Source organism: Dicentrarchus labrax, unplaced genomic scaffold (genome assembly GCF_905237075.1).
Source record: "Dicentrarchus labrax unplaced genomic scaffold, dlabrax2021, whole genome shotgun sequence".
In the NCBI taxonomy this organism is placed as follows: domain Eukaryota; kingdom Metazoa; phylum Chordata; class Actinopteri; family Moronidae; genus Dicentrarchus; species Dicentrarchus labrax.
In genome coordinates this window covers 3119432-3145161 of record NW_026136707.1, presented here as the reverse complement: position 1 = coordinate 3145161, position 25730 = coordinate 3119432, and the positions used below count along the sequence as shown (strand labels likewise).

At 40.3% G+C, this 25730-nt stretch overlaps 1 protein-coding gene across 1 annotated transcript in view; it reads right to left on the bottom strand.

Moving 5' to 3' along the window:
• Nucleotides 1-25730, bottom strand: part of LOC127367633 (thrombospondin type-1 domain-containing protein 7A) — a 152812-nt gene that overhangs the window by 94066 nt on the left and 33016 nt on the right. Inside the window, exons 2-4 of the mRNA XM_051407660.1 lie at nt 9086-9920; nt 3068-3316; nt 1734-1918 (exon numbers count right to left, since the gene is read on the bottom strand). Of these exons, the coding sequence (XP_051263620.1) occupies nt 1734-1918; nt 3068-3316; nt 9086-9920 (1269 nt within the window). The remainder of the gene's footprint in view (nt 1-1733; nt 1919-3067; nt 3317-9085; nt 9921-25730) is intronic.

Below are 25730 nucleotides of genomic sequence, written 5' to 3'. Positions count from 1 at the left end.
AACACCCTCTTTAAGAGGGCAGCTTTGACTCTAAGCTGGCTTGACAAGTGTCAGAAATGGAGGCCTTTGCACTTGTGACCACTGACAAGTCACAGCAGGACACACGAGCAGACAAATCCCTGTTCTAAATGACTCCTGATTTGGTTTAAAAGGAGGAAATGGCAGCGGGTAAATTGCTGTTTATATGTTCAAACAGGAAGATTGAAGCTGACAATGTAGCCACAGAGGGATGTTTGGAAAGAGAAGATAGAAAAACAGTGTACAGTCACTATTAAGCAGATGCAATATTTTATGTCATTGTATATTTGGACATGAATTGAGTCAACATGTAGGCTTATATCTGCAAGCATTTGATACTTAATTATCTTCTACACATCCATCAAGGGACTGTAGTTCTGACACAGTGTGTGGGGGTTTGGAGGACGTAAGATGTCATACAGTGCTTGATCAAATTTATTGGAGTTACACAAGAGAGTTCAGCTGATTTGTTTCAGGCTATGCTGTGTGATGCTGTAAGATTTGACGTATGCAAAGGTGTCGACTTTGGATAGAGTCATGAAATGGCAGACAATGGTAGTGGCTTAAGCAATTTTCACTGATTATGACATACAGAGGAGCAGCATTTTGAGGCAAAGGATTTTCTAACTGTTTTAAGAATCTGAACCTGTCACATACATATGTTTCTACATGAACCCTATGGCACCAAGCAGCTTCTGCATGATAATGCCTGCCTAACACATATATGTTAAAATATATTCAGTGTGGCCCTGAAAACTTGCTTCTGCCATGAGTGATACAGAGAAGTACGAAAGATCTGGAGCCAAGTTTTGGGCTTTAACGCTGCGCTAAGGGTCCATATGGTGCAGATTAATGCCCTCTTTAAAGACACATTTTATAGGCGTTGTGATTGCATATTAAGCCAATGCAAAGAAGTGAAAGCAATTTGAGGTTCTCACATTAATGGCCACACAGAGATACGGTAGGAGGTAGAGGAGAGGCCTCTGGAGGAAAATAAAAGAAAAGAATTGGAGCTCCTGGTTTTTGACATCAGTCAGAGGTTGAGTCACAAAACATAGCACAGGCACACCCTGCACATACACATAGGTTGAGCTAGCTACAGCTATAATGACTCTACAGCTGGTACACTGACTGTTTCAGGCAAATAAACACAGACTGCACAAAAACAAAAACCCTCCAGCTGTCAATACTGTGCAAATAATGTGAGGCGAAAACGAAAAATGAGCATTAGTAAAGTTGAACAGGGGTAAAAGTGAACGTTTTTATGGAGATGTTAAAGGAGCTGTTGTATTTAGGGATGCACCAGTCTGACTTTTTCTCTCCTGATACTGAATCCAATTCTCAACTCAGGGAACCCGCCGACAGCTGTGCTCACTTTTCCCAGATTTAAAATTTGCACACCCTACCGCTTGGAACTAATTGGGATCATTTATGTGAGGTAACATGAGGGCACGGAAACTGAGTCGACTGGCCAACTGTGACTGAATGAATGTAACTAATAGTGGAAATATTGAATTATATAATGACATTGACAAAGAAATTGTATTTAATGTTGTCAGTCACATCAAGGCAAATACCTGCCACAGAAATAAATTCAATTTATTCACTAGATCAAATGTGTGAGGGCCTAACATCCCATTTTTTTACCTTTCAAAACAATACAGTATACGGCAAGTAAGTATATGCAACATCTTCGGGGTTTATGGGAGTTTTACCTTTGTCTTTTTCTCTGAGGTCGTTGAGGTATTTTAGAAGCTCAGCGTTGGCCTGGACGCAATAAACTTCCCTGGTCTGCAGGCCTCCCCCACAAAGTCCTGTTAGGTTGCTACGTCGACGGTCCTGTTGGCTTAGCAACGAGTCAACCCGGCAGTCGCTCCACTCTGTGGTTCTCCACGTGTAACTGCAGAGAAAGAGGAACATGGAATAGGAGGAATGGTCGTACGCGGGAGACAGAGCGTGTCTCTGTGTGGGTGTAACATAGTGTCAGAGTACAGTTCATTTTCAACCCTGCGGACCTAACAATAGCACAGATGTGTTGCATAATTAAAACCAATTAAGTCTTCCTTGTTTTTCTGAAAACATGATGAACTACACATTTATGGTATGTAAGTGCTTTCATAAATGTGGGCAGCCACTGTTTAACTACCAGTTTTACTACTTATTCACTTTATTTTTTTGAAGTGACATAAGAGTTTTGTACATAATGATGAATATTCGTTTTAATAATCACAATCTAGAGACTTGTTATCACTGCTGGTAGTAATGTTATAATGTAGTGGGGCAGTAAGAAGTGTCAGTAGACAATGAAAATCTGCGAGAACTTCAGAGAATCAAACACTCTCCAGTAGGAGAGTATGAATACGTATTTTGACAATAGCTGCGCAAAAATGTAGGATGAAACTGAGGGAATAAAGGCCATCTGTGAGCCTACATTTTTAATCTGTGTGTGTGAGAATTTGTGGGACTCAAATATCCTTGCAGTCTTCCTTCATTTGTCTCTACTTTGTGTCTGGCAGCAGCCCAAGCACTTATACAAATCTGGCTCCATATGCTATCTCCTACACACACACACACCTACACACACACACACACCACACACACACACACACACACACACACACACCTACACACACCACACACACACACACACACACACACACACACACACACCAACACACACCCACGGGCCACCCAGGAGAGCAAATTAGTTTGGTGATATGAGTAAAAGGAAGTCAACAGGAAGCGGGTGCAGCCTCAGCCAGGTTGAATACCAAACCCCTTTGATTTTAATGTATTTTTGCCTGAGTGTTATTGGACTACAGGAGGAATCCCTGCGGTGTGTTTCGTACTTTAGCCGGGTCTTCACAATGCTGTAACCAAGGGGGAGGGTATTATCACAACCTAACATGCAATTGTATCCCTGTGAAACTCGAACACCTGTCGAGTGCTACGCTATGAGAAACACATCTACGCTTTCAAATTCAAAAAAACCCTGCTCACTCCCTGCTGTGCTCCCTGCCTCCCTCCCCCGTCATCAGGAGGAACTCACTTGGCACAGGGCGGCACGCCTTCACCCGGAGGGTCACATGACTCCGACTCCTCCAGCGGGGGGCACTCCGCCCCCTCGCCCACAGGGAACTGGAGCACCTGTCTGCTCCGAGTGCGATTGCCTCTGGGAGACTCGGGGTCCACGCAGGTTTTGGAGCAGGGGCCCCACTCGGCCCAGTCGGTCACCTGGCAGTCCTTGGGAAGGACGCAGGACTGGACGGTCAGCGGCATGTCCCTCGGTGTGCACAGGCTGGGGAAAGGACAGAGAGGCGGGGTGTAGGTAAGGTTATGAGATTGATATGTGAAAATATACCGGTTTCCTTTGGTTAGAACCCAAATAGGACTTAAAGAGGATAATGTTCCACACTAGTAATGGAGACCTTGGAGATTTACTGAGCCCAAGACACCAGAAGTCACTGCTCAGGGTCAAGAAATAGACACATTACACACGTAAAACCAAACTTGTTTTTACTTTGCCGTATTTGTACAACCACAAACAAGATGTATCCATTGATGAGTTTTGGAGGTGCTGATTGAAGGATTATTTTTGCTTTGGACGGAGCCATGCCAGCCATTTCCACCTGCTTCCACTCTTTTTGCTATGCTGAGCGAATCAGCTGCTGTCTTTAGTGTTATATTTATGGTAAAGATACCAGAGATATCAATTGCCTGATCTTGTGCAAGAAATCCTAACAGCCTTATCTAGAACGAGTGTTTGGTTTGTCCGTTCAGGCTACTGTAGAAACATGGCGATTCTACATGGCGGACTCCTTGAGAATCAAATAAAAACAGCAAGCAAATAAGCCTCACAGCTCTCCAAAGGTAGATCCCTTTGTCAGTTTGTTTTTCTCCGGCATCGGCTGGTCACAGAGCACATTTATGGTAAACAGAGCCAGGCTGTGTGCAGTTTACTGACGCCTCATTACAGCGACGTTAAATCTTTCAGTTACCTCTCCCTGCCATTTTAATGCTAATGTACCAAGATGCCTTAAAGCAACGGGTTATGGTCTTTGAACACGTTAGAGCAACGGATATGTAACACTACGAGTGGTATGCAAAACTTCACTTTAAACTCTCTGCCCTTGACTGGTGCCACATTTTGTCATTAGCTACTCTCATTAGCATACACACAGCATAATCAGTTTCACATTAGGAGTAAAACAGGAGTGGTGTGGCATGGTGTGTGTATCCTTAAGTCCAAGACAACCAAAACAACCTCTGATCAATCGCTCACACACATCTTTTGATCATCTAAATAGCATTTAGATGTAATGAATAAGCCGTCCTCTTTGGGCCCCTACCGAATCATTAGAAATTTGTTCTAACTAAAGCCGACTGCTTTCTGCTACTCAGTCTGGATGTCTTTCCCCTTGAGGCGTTGCAGCTGACGAGCTATTAGTGCTAATTACAGCTCTGCTTCATTTAGAAACCTCTCATTTAGACGTTGCCACCACACTTCACCTCCAGCAACTCAGACTTTGGGTATAAATGAGGAAATGTATGAGCTGAGTATGAGCTGTGTTTTTTTCTTCTTCCCTTAACTCCTGTGTCTTCGCAGATTAAAACACCTCTGCAGCCTTTGAAGTGGTACTGAAGTGACACTGTGAAAAATCTTTTTAGTTTTGTTTTTCTGCCAAACACCGGTGCCGGTTCATTCTGCATTGGTGGAAAACAATGAGGAATTTGAACAGTGAATGTGATGCGCTGAGGGTGATGGCTCGATTTCCTGTCTCAGAAGGAACTTCTTGTGTTTTAAAAAGCCCCTAATGCAGCCAATGACCCATTTCCGTTGCAATGGATCCTTTGAGCCTTTGCCGTTTGTTGTGTGCATGCCCGAGCATTTTTGTGGAGATTTTCAAAGTTGCAAAGAGAAGTCATTATTTCTTCATCTCAGTCATTCAGACAGAATGAGGACACAATCATTCTCTATTTAAATAAGTAAGATGATGTCTGAAAATGTTCATTTTTAAGCCTGTAGGTTTTACACAGTGACTTGCAACAATGGACTCCAAGGACTTTCACACAAAATAGAGGCAGTCAGAGAGTCTACATTTTTCAACACTGTACGCTCATTACTTGAGCTGCATCCATCAAAACAACGTGCCGTTAAAATACATAGTTCTATGTGGGTCAAGTGATTAAAAAGAGCCTTTTTACAACTTGAGAGAAAAAAAAGTCTGAGAGGAGAAGTTGTGCCAAAAAAGATGAGAAACAAAATTACGGCACCATACGGGACCCTCTGCATTAAGTGCAATGATGTAATGTGATAAAACCTTTTTAGTGTCACAGCAAACATTTCAAAAGGTCAAGATGCAAGTTTGATTATCAGGACAGAAGCAGGAGACAGCGTTATAAAGACGTGGCCTGTTTGGGACGAGTCGAGGACTATTGAGAAAGTAAAGGCCCAATGACAGATGTTCATCAAACAAAATTGGAAATGAAGGGAGCAAGATGTTCAGAGAGCGTCTGGCTAGAATATGACTGGGTTATTGCTTCACTGGGAAGTTTGTTCCACTTTTCCGAAAGTGGCAAAAACAACTATGAATATTTCAGGACAAGAAATAAACAAGTCAAGGATTAATATTTATGCTCCTAGGGGCATGTGAGTTGTTTTTACGGTTCCTTTGAAATATTTGATCCCAGTCACTGTTGAGAGTTTGGCGCCAACAAAGCATTAATGAATAGATTTAGTACATAATTGATCAAATCTTGGAATACAGTGGCATGTGACGGATATGTGATATGATTGGAGGCTTGCTCTACTGACATTGTCACAGATTCTTTCCTGGAGATCAGAGACCTTATGAAAGCCCCAAATCAACGTTTCTTGGGAACAGCAATGGCATTTTAAGTTAGTGTCAGTCGAGGAACAGAAAAAGATATGATACATCCAAAGAAAAGCCTCCTTAGAAGAATTGCTGATTACCTTATAGTATTCTGATATATACATCAGAGGATTATTACGAATAACATCAATAAATGTTGTGACATGAACCAGAATTTACTCATTATCACTTGGTATTCTTTCCTTTTTTTGTTGACTATAGTCATCAACAAGCTAAACATATTAATAGTTTGAAAACCAGCTATATAATTTTAAGCTTCTTGGGAATACTGACTGTAAATTGCTATATTTAATTGGTCTTTCTTTGTGGGTAAACTGGGTAAAGATGAAATGTCAGTTAAAAATATGGCAAACAAATACTTACTGTATGACTAACATCCTATGAAACTATGTTATTTATAAATGTTTGCATTGAGTCAATTGTTTTTGTGTAGAATCAAAGAGAAATTTTAAAAGCCATCACTCTGTTGGGGTCCTTTGGACCAGGGCCGCCCCATAAGGAGGGAGAAAAGGAAAAGCTTTTTGGGGCACAGCTGCTATGGAGACCCATGGAGGCCATCAATAATCACATTCATCCTTAATGTAAGCAATGATTTTATTTTGAATCAAAATACACCATCATGGTCTCCAAATGGTTCTTTTTTGTACAAAATGTCAAAATAAGTCTCTTTCAGTTTAAATATAATTGAGAGAGAGAGAGAGAGAGAGAGAGAGAGAGAGAGAGAGAGAGAGAGAGCACATGCATTGATATAAGATTTGGGGAGGGCCCATTCACTGTACCTTTTCAGCGGCCCAGACATTTCTTTTGGCCAAAAGACTTCTTTTGACAGTCCACAAATTCAACTACAAGAGCCCAGAGAGCGGTGGGGGTAATGCAGGTGGAGCTGTTTGGTAACAGCCAAAAACACCAGAAAAGGGATTAACTTACACTACAACAATAACAGTTTATACATAAACCATTTCACATACAATCCACTGCTCTCCCACCCACACAAAGCAGATAAACGCTAGAGAAGCATGTTACGTCTTCTGGCACGACTGAAATTGCTGGAGCGGCTTTCTTCCTGCCGCTTTACTCAAACAGGGGACTAATTTCAGTATCATTTCGCTTCAGCTGCAGATACAACTGGGAGTAGAAAAAAAAAACTGTATGCGGCTACTTCTGTTCTTATTGATGCAGTTATATCTTCTGTAAGAGGAGATGTGTCTTGGATGCATGTAAACCTTTTTCAAACTCTGAAAGCATCTCGAACTTGTGGGAATGTGAACTATCCAATCCACGATGCATGAAGTTGTTAAGTGTAAATGGGGTCACCATGTATAATGAGTGATAACACCAATTAACCAGTCAGTGAAAATATACTTAGACGGTCTGACTACTGTAGAGGTTTAGGTTGATGGTGCCTTCCTATCAGATCTTGGGCTGCGGCTGGTGGCAGATTCTTTTCTTGGGAGCTAAATGTTTGATGTGCATTTTAGGCAGAGACTTCAGCTGAGAAATGAGTGGGAATTGAGAGCCATTTGATCTATCTTATTTTCAGTCAGAGAGTGTGACTTTGTAGCTCACAGCAATAATAATGTCAGGACCAGAGGTTAGATCCCACTTGGGTTAACCAACACTATAAATGTGGAAGCACTCATATAGTTACAGAATGATTTGGGATAATAGTATCTTCTGAAGGCGTAATTCAGTGACCTATTCAAGTAATGATTCTTTGATGGATTTCCATTTTGACACTTACAGGATACTGTTCAAAATTACTGACTTGTTTTATTGGCTGCTTCTTTCAAACCAATTTCTTTACCTACATCTTTGCAGTTTTAGCTTATGAACCCATCTTTGAGCTCTACGTAACTCACCCCTCACACAGACTGATACACAAGAGATGGCTAGAGGAGGTGTTGTTCTTGCTCCAGCTTGAGAAAATGAGTGGCTCCTATGACAAGCTTATTCAGATATGGTCCCCATTTATTGAATATGTTACTAACTCCATGATGCTATCCGATTGATGTTGTCCTATTTAGCTTACTGCTACCATAACCCACAACTAGTGTTTATACATTGGACCCCCCCCTTCTTTTCATAATCTATTTATTTATTTAATATTTTACCTGTATTACACTTATCTTTCTATTTTATGGTATTACTTAATGTATTAAATTTTGTTTGGTAATTTGTTTTTTGTTTTTCTGAGTATGTTCTTGGTCCCAGGAGAGATATACAGGGTGGGTAATGTTTAATATGTTTGCACATGTGAGTGTATGTCTCTATAAATGCAAAACTTATAAAAAAACAAGTTATAGTAATAAAAAACAACAAACAAAAAAGCGTTGACTCCTAAATCAATGTCTGGTCATGCAGATAGTTTTGGTTTGGACAACTTCCATTTTAAAACCTCAGCACATTAAACTGATATTATCTACGTGGCTTAGTACATAAGTAAGTCCTTTGAAGTTGTAACATTAATCTTAAAATACAGAAAACAAATCTTCCCATCACTATTCAGATTTAATGTAGTCAATTTGACTTCATGGCTTAGCAAGTAAAACATTTGGAGTGACACTTGATTTGTTCACTTTTCTTGCAACATATCATTACACATCCATCCAAAACCACAGGACAAAACTCAGAAAATTGCCTTATTTTGTGCCAGAGAAAGCTGTGGCTAAGATTGATCTCATGTCATAAAATGAGCTGCTTTGCCAGCTCCATCCTTGCAAGTTGACATCAAATACACTGTGGTAGTTGTGCCTCATTGCTCTGACAGCACAGCAGTGACAAAGACACAGCCGATAAACATCCTCCCCTATGTGTCACCTACCGACAGGGAGATGAAAAACTTTCAAGAGGACAAATTTGGCATCATGTTTAGCTGTTAGAAACTCACTGACTTAAGGACCAGTACACCTAAACGTAAAGGTAAAAAGGTACCTGAAAATGTGAGAAGCACTTTACTTCCAAACATGAAAGTCAACACAATACATTACTGTATCTGCAAAAGACCTGGTAGATAATGAAGCCATATTTTAAAATGAGATAAAAAAAAAACACAAGCAAAAGTATTTATCATTAAGCTATAATTCTGACATCAGTGCCTATGCTGGAAACTTGATGGAGTATATAATAGTGCTGAGGAAAGAAAAACATATTAGCATAAAAATGTTGCCACTCACTTGCGTCCCACAGCGCTCCCATTCCTATGTATGCAGGTCACATCCCGAGTCTGGTAGCCCACCTGGATGTCCCAGAACGGACTCTCTTGCCGGTTAAGGCGATTCCTGGTTCGTTTCTTCTGAATAAGCTCCCTCGTCTCTGGATCTTTGAGTCCTGCTCTCTCCCTGAGCCCCTGGCCTTTACCTTTCCTGCGCTTAACTTGGCGTGTTGTCCGAGTCTGCGGGAGGGTGCAAGGGTTCCACGGTCCAACCCTGAGACTGTACATGCCCTCTGGACCCGTGCAAGGCCCCGGTTTACAAGACTGGAACTCAGTTAGGTTGGGACAAACAGCGCCTCCAAAAAGTGGAGGAACCAGGACACTACGCACCCTGTTCCTGAGGCCTGTTCCACAAGTTTTGGAGCAGGATGTCCATGGCGAATACTCGGAAACCACACAATCCTGGGGGCAAGGGATCAAACATGCCTGCTCCAGGCGAGGCTTGGGCTCAAAGTACTCACAGATGGCATCCTCTGCTGGAGACCCGTCAGACTTGAGCATGCAGCCCACCTCCCGGGTCTGAATGCCCTCTTCGCCTCCACTGCATGTGAACGGCCGTGAGGCCCCAAAGGTCCTTGCTGAAACTGGCACGCACTCATTCCAGGCACCCAGTTTCCAGTCATAAAGGTCCTTGTGCCAGTCACACACACGGAAACAGTTTCTTTGGTTGGACGGACGCTGGCCCTGGTCACAGTTGGTGTGAAGCGTCGTCCAGCCGTCCACATGGGCACACCAGACTGCCCGGCTTTGGCTGCCACCTGGGCCACAGTCGCTGCCCATGCATCTTCCCCATGGACCTGGGAAATAAATTAACAGGCTGAAATTACAATATGAAACAATAAACCTCTGAGCTTCAGATATAACTCCAAGAGAGACAGTCTGGTGTGCTGTAAGAAACCTAAACCTAAAACCAAATTGCTTCATTACATAACAAAAACAGAAAAAGGGGAAGCATATTAGTTCTTATCTCAGCTCTTTATGGATGGAAACCAGAATAATGATGCAGAATAATGAATTTAAAAGTTGAGCCATTGCATTACGGTGCACTGGTGCAAGTTATGGATAATTAAAAAGTAAAACAAGACATAATTGTGGAGGCTGTGTATTGATTGGACATGTTGAATGAACAAACATTTTGTAGATACATTAGTAACATCAATAGAGATCAGTGATACCATTTGAAAACTCTTGTGCTCTTTAAAACAGAGGAGTGGAGCACTTGAAACCCCTCTAACGCTAAAGAAAGAGAGTTTAGTTTAGCTTGTTGTCAACTGAAGGAAAAAGCCTATAATGCATCTTGAAGGATGACACAGTGAATTCACAGACTCCTCTAATGTGATCCTTGATGTAAAGTGTACTGAAAAGCTGTTGGCAAGCCACAGCAGATGATGTGTGAGTGCAAGCAATATGTCATATTTAATAAAAAATAATCTGTCACCTTGTTTTGTGCAATGCCTGGGTCAGACACAACAATTCCTAGTGCATGTTAGAAACTATAGGGGTGGGGAGGGATAATTAGGCAATGCAAATACAATGTGCAACAGTGCAGATTATAGGTGATCAAAAGAAAGTGTCTGAAGACAATTTACAGCAGCCGTGAGTAATCTGTTGCATTTATCAAGCTCTATTGGCAACCAGCAGGAGTTGCAACAAACATCGATACAACTTTGATTTGTCTGTACACAAGTCTCTGGCAAGCCTCCTCTTATCCTCTCATACTAATTGCAGTAGGGATCCAGCAAATAGTCCTAGAACAGGACTGGGGTAGTGAAGTAATAGTCAAATAATCATTCATCATCTTAGAGATACATACATTTGTTTTAATTAGAAGAAAAAAAAACAGCAACACTTGGCTCCAGAATAGGGCTTTTTATAATAGCCCTAAAGGATAAGGCTTGAGATATTCTGTATTTTTCTTACTCTCAACAGAACCTCTGAAAATAACAAAATCAACATTGAATTGATCCTACTAAGTACTGTATTGTCTGTGTAGCCAAAGCCAGATGTAGCGTATTCCTCTGTGCCATAGAACCCAATTAATGTCCAAAAACTATTAAAAACACATCAGTGAGCCGCACTGTTGCACTGGGTGACGTGTTCCTTCACTGCAGTGAACATGAGCACTGTGGTTTAATGCCAATAAATCCCATATACAACATCCTGCTGCTTTAATTGAAACTATTTGTGACCCGTTACATCTTCATGGGAACCAATGGGCTTTAGGCTGAGGGACACAGACAGGGAAGGGAAGTGCTGACAAATGAACTAAAATGCTGTTACTTTTGGTCTTTTCATTGGATTCGTTATGAAAAAGAGAAATATAACAATAACGCCAGCTTTGTCACAGTGGCCGCTTGTTCATAGCATCGTCCTCAGATCATTTATTGCTGGCCTATTAAATTGGCGGCCCCGTGGGTCCCATCCAGCCCAGAAGCAACCTCAGAGTGGCCCAGCAGATCTGATATATAACAAAGTAAACTACATACAGTGTACAGTGTATGGAAGTAGCTAATGAGTGAGACATCTTGCCTTATTCTCAGCTCTGTTGGGAATTGCACATGTGCAGTAACGATTGGGAAGGATGTTTACAGATGTAGCAACACCACCAATTATATCTTTCACAAACCTGTGTTTTCTCATGTGTCAACGCTTATTAGCTTTTTAAAACATCTGGTTATCGGAATTCACAAGTAGGGAAGAGCTCTACTGAAAATGTGTCTCTGTCAACACTGAAACGAACAATGAAACTGTCAGTTTAACCCTGCCTGGACTGGCAACTTTTTTATTCTTCTGCCGTCTCTAAACGTCAAACCACTGTGTTTAACTTGCATTGAGCGTGTTGCAGTAGAAAAAAGAAAGAATGCATGCTGGCCATCGTAGATGAAGTGATAAAAAAAAAAGCTTTTAAATAGGCTCATGAAAATGTCTGGATCATCTACATTTCCTGGTTTTAAAATGTGGCCCAACTGAATTTGTAATTAAATAATCCTGATGCATTGGTATGAACAACTCTATCAACGTCACACAGATACACAGTATTATGTTTGAGTTTATTTATTGCTCCTTTAGGTATACATCTCTAGAAAACTCAAAATCTGCCCTGCCTTGTACATAGAAACAAAGAGCAGCTTCCACACACTAGAATCTGCACATATTATTTTATTATATTTAACCTTTTGGTCACAGCCTCTTTGCCCTGTATAACTTCTCAGTTTATGACTGAAAGTTTGTATGGAACGCAGGGCTTAATTGTGTGTTTCTCCACAAAGAAAACTTTGCTGAAACCATGAAAACTGTCTTAACCCATTCAGCTCAACTCAGCTGCTACTCCCAGCAAGTTGAAAAACTCTAATTAACACAGGCTCTCACCGTGTTATCCAAAGGCTATTGATACTACAAGGAGGAAGGAATCCAACTAATTGGGCAGCTTCACATTTCACCTCACACTAACTTCCTAGGTAATTGATTATATTAGCATGTGGCCTGAGGCTGATTGGACCCTCTGGGCAATGGGGCAGTCGGTGGGAGGGCAGCTCATGTTGACCCACGTCCATGCAGAGTTAAAAATCATGCCTGGCAGAAAATCAGGAGCACATTTCCGGCAATGATTGCCTCTGATGAGGCTGCTTGTTGCCTTGTCTCTGATCTCAGCTGCTGATACAGCTGACAGGATCTATCTCCAGTCGACATGATGCTGCATTCACAAGAAGCTCAAAGCAAGTCCTTAATGGTCGGTTTACTCCTCATTGTATCGACACACTCGATCAATGTCCAATCATCAAGTGATTTGTAGGTGTTCTGGGAATCTATAGCTCCAGATCATATCATCCTGATGTATATTTAGTAGTTTTTAGACACTTTGGGATTAAAAACTTTATTCATATGGTAAAATACATTTAGTATTCCCCAGACGAATCTTCTCAGGTTTTTGTCTGAGTTCATAAAATCTATGTGATGTTTATTTTTAATCCAGTAATAGAAAAAGGCAACTTTGAAGTTTTGTCTTTGCAATACAAACTGATAAAGACACAGAATGTTATCTCAAGAGCTGATATTGAGTTTTCAGGCGGAGAAAGAGAATGCAGTAGAGAAAATGCTCGTCCAAAATCTAAAACGCAGTAGAATCAGACTGATTCTGCGGTACCAAAATAAAAACACCTCCCACCCAAATCTAAACCATCCCAGATAGAAGTTATCTTCTCCAAGACAATTCTCTGGCACCGCTCTCACAATCAGACTCCTCTAGCTCAGGATGTGGAATAAAACAAATTCTCCACAAATAAAGATCACAAAGCTTGGCCGTATTCAACTTGCCTCTTCTAAGAGTGCACAGTGAGAGTCTGGTGTGTTTTGTATCTTGTCCTCATTAAGGATGTATTTCTGTCTCTAATGTCCTACATAACATGTTTTGTTACTGTATGTCAGATCTTTGCAACTGTCTGCCTGTTTTCTCTCGCTGTTAACACACAAAAAAGGAAACTTTCTTCTCCAAAGAGTCAATGCGTAGCCATGGTAGCCTACAGCTAACTTTTCAATATTACAGGCAGTCTGACAGAACCATTTGACATTGTGAAAACAAACTGTGTTTCACCTCCATTTATCACGTTTACCAGAAAGTATTATCCATTACTCTACTGTACATCAGGTCTCTTGAAAAAAAAATATTTGTTGTTATTTCTTTTGACATAGAAATCAGAAGTGTACCAACTAATATCAAACTGACATAGGAAATGTACTTCATTTTTGCTTTAATTGTTTGCATTTATATGATATTTTGTAGTAAAATCAAACCTAGAAGACAAATGAGCAAACATAAATCCAGTGTAAAGTTACATCTTGGTGAGACTACACATTTCCAAGCATGTGCATGCTCTTGAGGAAGCTTGCATAGACTGTAGGCACATAGCTCAGACCTGTGCAATCTAAATGTAAATTTAGTTTTAGCATTCAGCAATAAAAAAAATATCCTTTTCGTGTCTGTTCATTATTAAAACTGATATATTATTACTGACTTTAAATTCTTGTCAGATTTGATGTAAAACAGGCAGCATGTTCGCATCAGGTGCTGCGCATAAGCCAGTCAGAAGTGGGCGAGGATAAGAAAACCTTACTGAGCCAAATAAATACTTTATACAGAAAAAATAATCACTAAAGTGTAAACATTTTAGAAATTATACCATTCCTGGTGACCCTGCTGTTTAATAAAAGTGTGCTGGGATTGGCTACAACCCCATGACCATGGATGGACATGAGTGGGTAGAGAAAATGAATTGATTTTATTGATATATTTGGTAAATGTGACAATCACTTAACATAATGGATCATTATTTTCCTCTTTTACTTGTAGAGGGTGAACATATATGTATTTATTTTTGATCTCCACCATGTAGGTCCAGTTTCCCTCCACTAGAAAAATATTTATTCAGTACTTTGAAACATAATATATGTCCACATCATCCATGAGATACTGTGATTGGTGAAGACTAGTGGTGCTGTAATCAAAATGCTTTCAGTTTGTGACATTTATCTTGTCTGAACTAGATAGTCCACTTCACCAAGAACACAAAATACAGTAAAGCTCTGCAAGCTGGAAACTTGTTGGAGTTGGAATATTTGCTTCAAAAGGCAGATAAAAAATTCATGCTTTTCTGGAGCAGCGACCTCTGTCACTGAGCTCGTGTTTGTGCTGTATTTGTTGACACCGTAGTAAAAGACGAGCAGCGCAGTGAAAACAAAAGAGGATGAGCCAGATGACCTGTTCTGACAGTTAATGTAGGAGAAAGATGAGATGACAACATTAAACAGTGAAAAATAGGATAAGTATTAATTTAGGAATTTATAGCGATGGTAAACTAATCTGCTGAGAAGTACTATACACTTTAAACAAATAATTTATGAAGGAATCCTTCAAATAGAATAACTAATTTCCATATCAAAATCTAATCATTACATCATATATTATTTTCCACTTGATATTGTTACTCATACTTCTACTTTTACTTCTTCTTCTCTTTTATAATGAGCTAACTTTAACTGCAATCACAATAGAAATAACTTATATACTAATAGAAGAAAGTGCTCACTTTCACATGCACTAACACGAGGGAGCCATAAGGTGTTAATGAAGATTAAAAAAAAAAACTGAGAAAGTCACTATAAAGAGAAGGAAAGTTCTGCAGGCAGTTTTAGCTAAATAATGATAAAATTAGCTATTCTTTGTTTGACTTGGGGGCCCCACGGAGCCCTCAGAAGGTCTCCCGGGAGTCCCCAGGCTCCATACTGGGGACCTTTGCTTTGAACAATATATGTGGAGTGTGATATCCTCACTGTCGGGGTGAGAGCCTGATCTCTGACTGGGCCTCGAGTGTCTATTTAATGAACAGCTTCTTTGTCGCAGCAGGGTCAGCTTCACTAATGAATGGGTCACTGTGTCGCTCTCTCTTTCTCTCCCTGCTTGTGTTTGTTTATTATTTCTCAAATCCACAGCATCTTCACTCTTGCACTCAAAGACAGGACCTTTCTCTCGGCTCAGGTCAGGGTTCATCTTTGGATCATCTCGGCTGTCTCGCTGGAGCTTCGCCGCGATCTGCCAGTGTCTTGACTTCAAATCAGGCAGTCTGTTCTGCCATTTATAACTATATGAAAAAGGTCGAATGAAATACAAGCCGTTTTCAGAAAAATCAGTAAAATTAAGTTTCCGCAAAGCACTGCAGGGTCAGTGCACTCTTAAGAAAAGTGTAGAAAACTCGCCCTTAGTGGAAACTGAACGCTGTCAAAAGCCCTACAGGATATTGTTAGAGTGTATCTATATGCTATACAGTAATAAGAAGCAGCAGTCTGAGGGGGAAAAGTGAGTTAATGTATAAATTGTGTAAGCCTTGGGTCTCTAAAGATTTGTTCTCCCACACAGTTCCAGTAAATGAGAATGAGTTCAGTCAAGTTGTCAGATTAAATCAAAGCTTAGAAAGATGATTTTACAGAGGTTTGATTTTACAGATGACTATATTTATTTTATGGATATGGCTCACAAACAAACCTTCTTTTAATGTTTTTGGTAGTATTTTAGGGTTCGTAAAAGCCTGAACGAATCGTCCAAACGCTCCAGAGAAGCTTGTTTCATGATTAAGAGAACGTGAATGGTGTCTTAAATCTCATGAAAAAGTGCCTGAAAATTGATCCATCAGTTCCAGAGCAGCAATGCGAGATGTCAGTTTGATTATGTAACCTTTCTTGGATTTAAAACCCAGCCGCAGTGTTTTCAAACTGCTCTGTTACTTCCTGCTGTTTGAGTTGTTAAAAAAGCAACCTCACATCGAGTTTCTGAGTGTTCAACACTCTGTATAGCTTCACAGTTTAGACAGAATTAATCATATGAGCTACAATGCGATAATTGCATGTTTGCATAGCCTTTGGGAGAGCTAAGTATTACCACATTGAACTTGCCATGTTGAGTCACATTAAGCTCAGCAGAGCATTTGTTTGCCAAGAGCTACAAAACAAATCTGGTGTTCGAAGGGGCCAACTGTGCATTGTTATTGTGTTTAAAGAGCACAGCCAGCTATAAATACAGTTCTCAGACAGAAAAGATTGCCGTTCACATCATGCTATTCCTAATGGGGCGCGGTCAAAAGATCACTATTTAGCACCAGATGGACATTAGCCTCTTGGTCTTTAATGGGCCACAGTATGCATCAGGGCTTAGCGTGGAAAAGAGCAAAAGTTAAAGGAGAAAGGAAAAAGACCAGAGGCTAATACTTAACATCTGAAGGAATACTTTGAGCAGCTTAGCATTCATGGATGATTGTTAACCCTGGCCTGCATTCAGTGTGATCGGTGCCCTGGGCTGTGCGGCACTAAGCCACATTGACTAAGGCTCTCCACTCACACTTGATCTAAATTACATTAGCTGTAATACCGTGATTGTGCTTGCATGGCAATGCTTGAAGGAGCTTCTTTGATGACTCTTTATTCATCACGTCCGGCACCTAACTGCGAGGCAGACATTTTAACAAGTCGCACAATGTTAAATAGTCTTCTCCATTTTTTATCTTTGCTCCTCTCTGCATAGAGTGTACTCCATATTATAAATGAATATCAGCAACTGAGTGTGAAGCATCACTTAAAGCTGGAACGTGTAAGATATGCCTGTAATTTTAGTTTGTGAATGTTTGAATATTCAAAAAGTTAACTTATATTATCTACAGAACGTGAAGGTAACAGTTCTAGGTTATGTCAAAGACGATGTTTTGTGTTGCAGAGATATCTAACCAGCAAGCTCAGGCCCGTCCTGTCTTATTATACAACTTGTGCCTCGAGACACGACAGTGAGTCACTGTAGCGTCAAGTTTGCCCTCAGTCCATAGAGAAATAGAGAACCGGGCAGAGCAGTGGGACAGAGCCGCTGCTAGCTGACAGACAGCTGCTGAGCGCGGGGGAGCTGTAGACGAGGGAGCCAGGGGCAGAGCCGGAGCTTCTGGAATAAACACCCGTAGTCGTGCTGGATTCTTCTCTGATCCAGAGTCGTTAACCGGCGGGAGGGGATGAACTTTCGGGATTAAAAAGTTTGTTTATCTTCTGCACCAGCAAGCTGCGGTGACACTACTTCATATTTATACAGACAGTAAGCAAAGAAGTTGGACTACCTGGTAAGTTCTGAAAAGATGTCTCTGTTGCTTGATTCCAGCTCTCGGTTTTACTCAACTATGAACTAAGTTTGCACAGACCTGATCTATCAGAAATCAGTTCAGAAAACAAGCATTTTAAAAGCTGTTTGCTGGTCGTCTTCCGGACAGACCCGACAATGCATCAATTCTGACTTTTTACAAGTCTGCATCCTTTTTATCAGTTTATTGCAATTAAATCACAGCACAATCTGTTTATTGTGGGTTCATACTGCTGTAGTAAGTGGGTTCAGCGGTTCATGGTACTGGACATTTGGTTCACGATACATTTTTGAGGCCATTCCAAGGTTTATTACGTCTGTCTAAAAGTAAATTTTGAACAGTGTCACCACACTGAGGGTGGAAGGAGGTGAAATGCCATCCAAGAATAGCTCATTGCACCTTTAATAACTGAATGTAGCAAGTTTATTGTTAACGTGGATGGATCTTTTGAACAAAATATTGAATATTATGTAAATGAAGGTCATACAATTGATACTGAGTCAGAGTATTTAATCATCACATTAATATTCACATGGTTCACTTACAGGAAACTAGTTAAGAGCTGCATTTTCAGTCCAGCCACAGCTCGAAGATACTACGCACATGCTCGTATAGACATTAACAAAGTTACTGGTTGATGTGATTATTCCTTCTTCCCATAAAGCCTGTGAAGAGATCCCTTTCTAATGCTATTCCAAGTAATATCCAGAGTTTGACCAAAGCTAATATGAGGCCTCAGCAGACATATTAAGTGAGTATTTGTAGCAGCTGCAGTCTTTTTAGTACACATTTCACATTCACATGAGGGTAAAGCAGCATCATCACATTTCTAAGCACCTGAAATTGAAGCTGAACCAGAAAGACACAACAAGCAGTAGAAGAAGCCAGAAGTGAGCAACAGAAACTGGAACTTGTTGTTCTGTTGTTTACAGATTCTTCTGTTTGCTCATAAACACCTCCAGAGGATGGAGGATTGACAAGATAAATTACAGAGAACTTGCTCCAATCCTAACAACACCCACATGCTCAGTAGTGATGATATCGTGAATGGCAACATCAAAGAAATTCTGCAAATTCTCTGAGTCAAGGGGTCAGGACCAGGCAGCGAGCCAGAGTGAAATACCTGCAGCTTATAACACTGCTTCTCCATTTGGCACCACCGCATTTGACAAGAATGTGTCTGACTTCAAATGAGCCATTCTGGGTTTTACAATTTAGACTGTCAGCGTCTTACGCACACAGATTCCCACGAGTGGCCTGTGTAGAGTTTCATCATGGAAGAATGTCAAGACTGTCAGATACTATAACATTCATCTGCAAATCAATAAACTCCATAATTTCCCATCACATCATCACAGCTCACATTCCTTATCGGGCTGTAATGGATGACAAACACACAATCATCAGTTAAAGGGGCATGGTGACAATACAATCCACCACAGCACACACATATGCTGAAGTAAAGACGCCTGGTTTCCTTCCAAAACAAACATGGTGACCTTGATATTCCTGAGAACAAACAAACAACAACAACAACAACAACAATAATTATTTTGGAAACATTCCAACATATGGAAGTATCCTATTTATTTTACTGAAAGATTCAGAAGCTCACAGCCCTTAGTATTTCACTGTCCACACTGAACTATCATTAATAATATGACAAATGCTAACCTTTGCATGAAGAAGGCTATATTTTAAGGTATACTTTGGTTTTCATCACCCCCTTTTTCAATACAGAGGCCTAAACACATCAGTGTTTCCTAACCTGGGTGGCTTGATGAAGGCTGAATTATAAGGCTGCTTTGGTACTACACATGCTACTGCTACTACCAAAGTATGAAGAAGTTTGTGAAAGTAAATTAAGAGACGATGAACCAAATCCGATTGCTTCAGACGAAAAAAGAAAACCCGATGCGGCTCGATGCAGACTCTGTCGGGCTGAAACAGCCACTGATTATCAAACCTTCAACACACACAGAGCCTTCTGTGTTTGTGTTTTTCCTCACACATCCCCACCTGATTGTGACTGATTGAGCGACTCCGTCTCTACTCTTTTTTTGTCTCTAAGTTTTTTCTTTTTCTCCCAACATTGAGCTGAGCTGTTTCGGTTAATTACCGTAAAGCAGACGTACAAGATGATGGATCAATCAATCCATCAATCAGCATCACCCGCTGAGCTCAATCAGATTGTGACATATCTTGTGATCAATTTAGTTTCCAAATGACAGCGTTAACAATGACACATGGCCTTTACTGTGTGTAAAAATAACTTTACCCGCAAAAGGGGGCACAGCAGAACAAGTTTGGCAACCAATACTGTACACATCCGGCTCAGGTAAACACTGCTGAGCTCTCCCAGCCCCAAAGTCAACTTAAACACAAAACACAAAGTCATTTACAGAGCCTCCACTACCAAACTGTATCAGAGAATTTAACAGTACTCACATTGTATACTCAGTTTTTCCTTATATCAGCACTATATGCAACTAAATCTTACACACTGGCCCTTTAATTACAGTTTTCTTGATATTTAGAGCTACAAAAATGTGTTTATTAAGCAATTAGTCGACTGAAAGAAGATTATTCATCATCATCACTTGTCATGTTTCAAGCAAAAAATATAATTACTATATTATCTTTTGGTGGGTTTGTGCTGCTGGACAAGACATTTAATGATGAAGAAAATATTCTGCAGATTACTAAATAAGGGAAATAAGTTGCAGCTCTATTGGAATTGTTTATTATTTGGACAACATAAATTTGTAAAACACTAACACAAAGGATCATTGTGATGCCAGTGCTTTTAAAAATGTGTCACCTTCTACAATATCTGTGCATGGAAACTACAGTACGATTGGTAATGGTGCTAATGGTTGATAAAAAGGCTACGTGAAATTTAAAGGTCTGTGACAGGATGCAAAGTTGGGTCTAAGAGTGTGTTAGTGTTACACACCCATCCACCACATTGATCTCCACTCCCTCGCTTTCTGTCTCACTACATAACAGACTCACCATCTGCATTGGTACTGAACCTTGGCATTAAATTATGAGGTGTGCAATCATCCAATATGGTTGGAATTCCTTGGATACTTTGCTGTAATGTCAATAAACAAGATTGCATAAGTAAGTAAATGCACCCGTTGCTCAATTTGTTCCCATTTATTTGGAATTTGTTGATGATTGTGTGTTGTTTATTCAGTTATGTTGGTTGTTTCCTGTAATCATCTTTAGCTGTCGTTTGTTTTCACCTAATTGTTAGTTTAGATTATTTTGTTTCATGTATTTTACACTTGTCTTATAAGCTGACAGTGATTAAATTATTTACTGTGTGGACCCCAGGAAGATGAGCAAACCGCTAATGTGGAGGCTAACAGGGATGCAAATAAGCTTAACACTGGTCTTTAGATAGTAAATAAGCAGCTTCTCATGCTGTGCTGCTGTACTCAACATGCCGTGCTTTTAAAGTAAATGATGTCTAGACACCCTCAACGGCACCGACGCTGGTGTTTGTCACAATGTACAGTAGCCAGTCTCACTAATGAGGGAGTTCACAAGAAATTATTGATGATATTATGACAGGGAGCAAGACTGGCAAGAGTTTTCATGTTCTCTTTGGAATAAACGTCTGTCGGCTAGATTGAAAACAAATTGCTTCCGTCACAATTAATACTTCTGATGGTTAAACATGCTTCATTTTCAGAGAGCTGATCTTGATTAGACACATTAGTGGCATGATGTTTTTCCTCAAATCATCTTAATGTGTGAAAAACAGGGATCTAAACCTTATGGTAAAAAAAAAAGAAAAAGAAATATGAAGACACATGTGTAATAATAAAGTTCCCAAAATACTCCAAAAGGCTGAAGCTGGGAAAAACTCCCTCTGCATTTTAAGTAGAGACACTGAAGAGAAAACAGAACAAATAACAGCGGCCGTACCCATCACTGTCAAGGTAAAAATAAATATGTGTGTGCACTGCGGCGAACTGTTTTATCTTTATTTACCAAGAAATGAATGCTCTTGTTCTGCAGTGAGGTGATACAAACATCACAAACACATTTACACCCAAGAGCTGTCCGGCACAACCCGGGTCCTCCAACAGTGGCCACTGAGCAGCCTCACATGTCTGCTTTTGTTGATTTGTTGACTCAAATCTGAGCTGACAGGCCCATGGATGTTCCCTAAAGGGGTGTGATAGTTTGGCAAAGGGTATAGAAGCGAGGGGATGGGGGGGGGGGATTTCAGAGCCACACAGGGAGTGTCGGAGGCTACAGTGAATCTGCCCCGTGGATGAAAAAAGCCTCTGGTCTGTGAGACGCTGCACTGGCAGGTTTTACAAGAGCAGCAGTGACACAGACTGTTCGAGGCGTTTTACCGTATGCAAGAAAAGCAGAGAAAGAATGAATATCACAAACAGCAGGGATGCTTGTTTTCCCAGTGGATGGTCTTCTTCTACTCGGGGTGTGGTATGTCATCTCCATCTCAGCCTCACAAACATACAATATGTATGCGACTGGCTGCAGCTATTCAACACAACAAAGGCGTGATGCCATGTTGTAGCACTGAGCTCAAACTAGGTGTCAGCCAGGCAGTCCCAGCCTAAACCAGACTTCCAGTGTGACATCTATTTTTCTGCAGTTTATGATATTTTACTCTTGTCCACCCCTGGCGGGCTTTGGGGTTGGACACAGTATCATGAACACCTGTGCAAGGTAATGGAATGCAAAATGATATCCCTGGACAAATTATTACTGTGAAGGCTGAAGGTGAGAGGAATTGATTCAAATCTATGGTCATTTCTGAGGCATTTGTTTGTGATGTGGGACTGAATTTCCACTGCAAGGTGTTCACGATATTTTTATAACCCTTGACCCCAACTGTATATGGTTCCAGTATAGCCTGCTTTAAGTGTGCAGAGCCACAAGCCTCGATTACACGGGTTTCTTATCTGCTACGTGCTGTCATGACCCTGCTTGGCAGCCAAGGAGACAGTCTCCTCCATCAATTTGAAGCCGTAACTGGCGTCTCAACACCTGTGGCTGTGATGACGACCAAAGAGAAATCACCTTCTAAGTCTCTATTTTTTAACTCTCAGTTTTTTAGTAGCTTCAAACTGAATCTGTGTGGTAAGAGTTTAATTCACTCCTATGTTCCTGTACTTCAGATATAAGTCTTATTTTACTGTTTCCCTATTGCTAATTATTGGAACTAGGTTTGAGTTAAGTTACTCCTAATGCAGTTCTTGCTGGTGCCTGCTCCACATTAAGTTAGCCAGTAAGCTAAGATTACACTGGCAAAAGGTAAAAGGAGGAGCCTTTTATTGGGAGCCATCTACAGGAAATAAAATGTATGTATCACTGAGTTGGAAGAACTTTGTGCTATTGTTACATACTGTAAGAATGATCTACAGCAGTGGTTCCCAACCTGGGGAAAGCTTTACAGGAGGTCGCGAGGCCTCCTTTTGTTTTTAAACAGTTGGCCTATATGTCTGTATTCCCGGCAGTTCTGTGAAGAAAGCTAAATGAAAATATTATTATTTTTAAAGTTCAGACTTTTATTCAAGATCTAAACTTTGAAGATCTGATCAGAAGTTAAATATTCACAAAGCCTTCACTCTCTGAACTTTTGTAATGCAGGACGAAGCTGTTTATCAAACAATCAAAGAGCAAATAGAACAATGAGACGGAAACACACAAAATTTGACGCCTATTTAAGTATGTATGAATGTTAAAAATTCAAACAGCAACATATTGCAGACAGAATTGTAGAAGACATTCCTAAAAATATCAGGAAAACTCATCTCTGATCAATATTCACAGGAATCTGCTCAAAATGAATCCAAATTGCTCATTTTACACAAACTTTCTGCAGTTATTGTGTTCACTTTTTGAGTTCATAGTACAGTTTATCAGTCGTTCTCTACTGTTATTGTTATGCATTGAATATCATATGAAATATCCATAAAGTATGTCAGGTGTCATCAGTTTACTCAGTGAAGGGAACCACTGGTCTACAGAATATAGTCACACTATTGGGTCAGTGGATCAGTTTTAAAACGTACAAAACAAGACAGTGAGCGGACGAAGAGCGGACAGACTGTTACTCTCCAACACGTCATCGAGGTAAACGATGCCTTTTACTTCACTCTGGAAAACCACTGCTGTTCCACCAGCAGAGCTTGAAGAGTCATGGTTGGAAAAATAATTGAACACGTTTCTGACAATCTAAGCATAAATTGAACAAACCCTTTTTCCCACATACCTCTAGCTGTATCTGGTTTTTAATATATATCTCTGACATATTTGCTTTCATCCCAGTACCACGGAGTTGGAAGGAGTGTCTCACAGCTTTGAAAAATTACATTTGAAAAATTTAAGAGAAATGTGTCCTTCCAGACACAATGCTCCTGTTACTGTGGATAATGCATATACCTCACTGTCAACAGATTTCATTGGAACAACTTTCAGAGTCTCTATGAAAACTGCTGACAGAGTAACAGCTACACTGTTTCTGGAAAGAGACGTTGTTGTTGAATTTTTTAAATGAAACTATTCAATACTGTCAGAATCCCACACCCCTTTATTGTCTATAGGGGTGAAGGCAGAAATATCAGAGACAGATATCTTGAAAATCTAGTTAAATAAAACCAGAAGTGTCTGCATGAATGGATACCACAATTTTGTAATTTGGGTAAACTGACTCTTTAACATTCAACGTAAATTTCACGGAGGTACAACAGCATCCTGCAGAGTTCCTGAATTATAGTCAGCAGGCGTTGCTGTTATTGTGTCAACCCCCCCTATATTTAAGACTCTCTATAATGTGTATCTACATTTTCTCATCTGCTGTTACAAATCCCCTTCTGACAGTAATATCCAGCAATGTGCATGTAGTAGTTGGATAATCTTTTGTATTTTGTGGATTAAGCTCACGCTGTGTGGATTTTCTTGATGGGGGATGCAAAAGAAGTGACAATCTGTGAATGAATTTACACGAGGGGGAGAGAGCGAGCGGCATGAAACAAGGCTGCAGGCTTTAATATTACTGGCACTTGTTAGAAATCATACGTTACAGGTGTGTTTTCCTGTGTATCCGTGCACGTATGCCGCAGTGTATCTGCATGTGTTGTTCTGTGCAGGTGCCAGGAGCTTGATGATGTAGCTGTCACTTTATTAAGATAAATTTTCCAATCACATAGCGAGATATCCCACCCTCAGGAGTGCCAGCATCGGGGATTAGATTACCACCTCCCACAATGCATCACGCTTTACATCACAATCCAATAGGAAAGTAATACTAGAGTGGGGATAGTCTGCAGCCTCCCCTGTTAAAACAAGAGGTTTAAAATTAGCTCTGGGGACATGCAGTGAATCACAAAAACAATGAGAATCATCGTGATAACACTCTTCGGTATCAGCTAATTTAAAAATACTGACTGTAGGATCTTCTTCAGCAATATATCACTGTGAAATTAGTGGTGTTCATGAACTTAAACGCTAGTAAACAAACAACTGTGCAAATAAAGGCGTTACAGACAATTGTTATTTGCTTCATGCTTTGATTTGAACTGATTTATCTTTGTCTCAGCTCCGAGTTAATAACAGATAAAAACTGTTCTGGCAGACTGGTAAGGTGGTGTATAAAGCAAAGAAAAAAAAAAAAAGATGAGAAAATAATGACATCTGGAAATAAGAATAAGCTCGCATGGGATATGCAGTGGAACATGACACCAATGGTAATTATTACTGTGCACTCAAGACTGATATTGCTAGAGAAAAGCTTATACAAGCTGCTTTTAAGAAAGTCTATCAGCAGTTTCATTATTTCAGTGTTACGCTCAACTACAGTGAGATTCAAGTATTCCCTGACAGGCAGTTCATATCAAACCATGTGTTAGGACTGGAACGTTTTCATTTTTCTGCTTCAACAAAGCTTGGAATTAC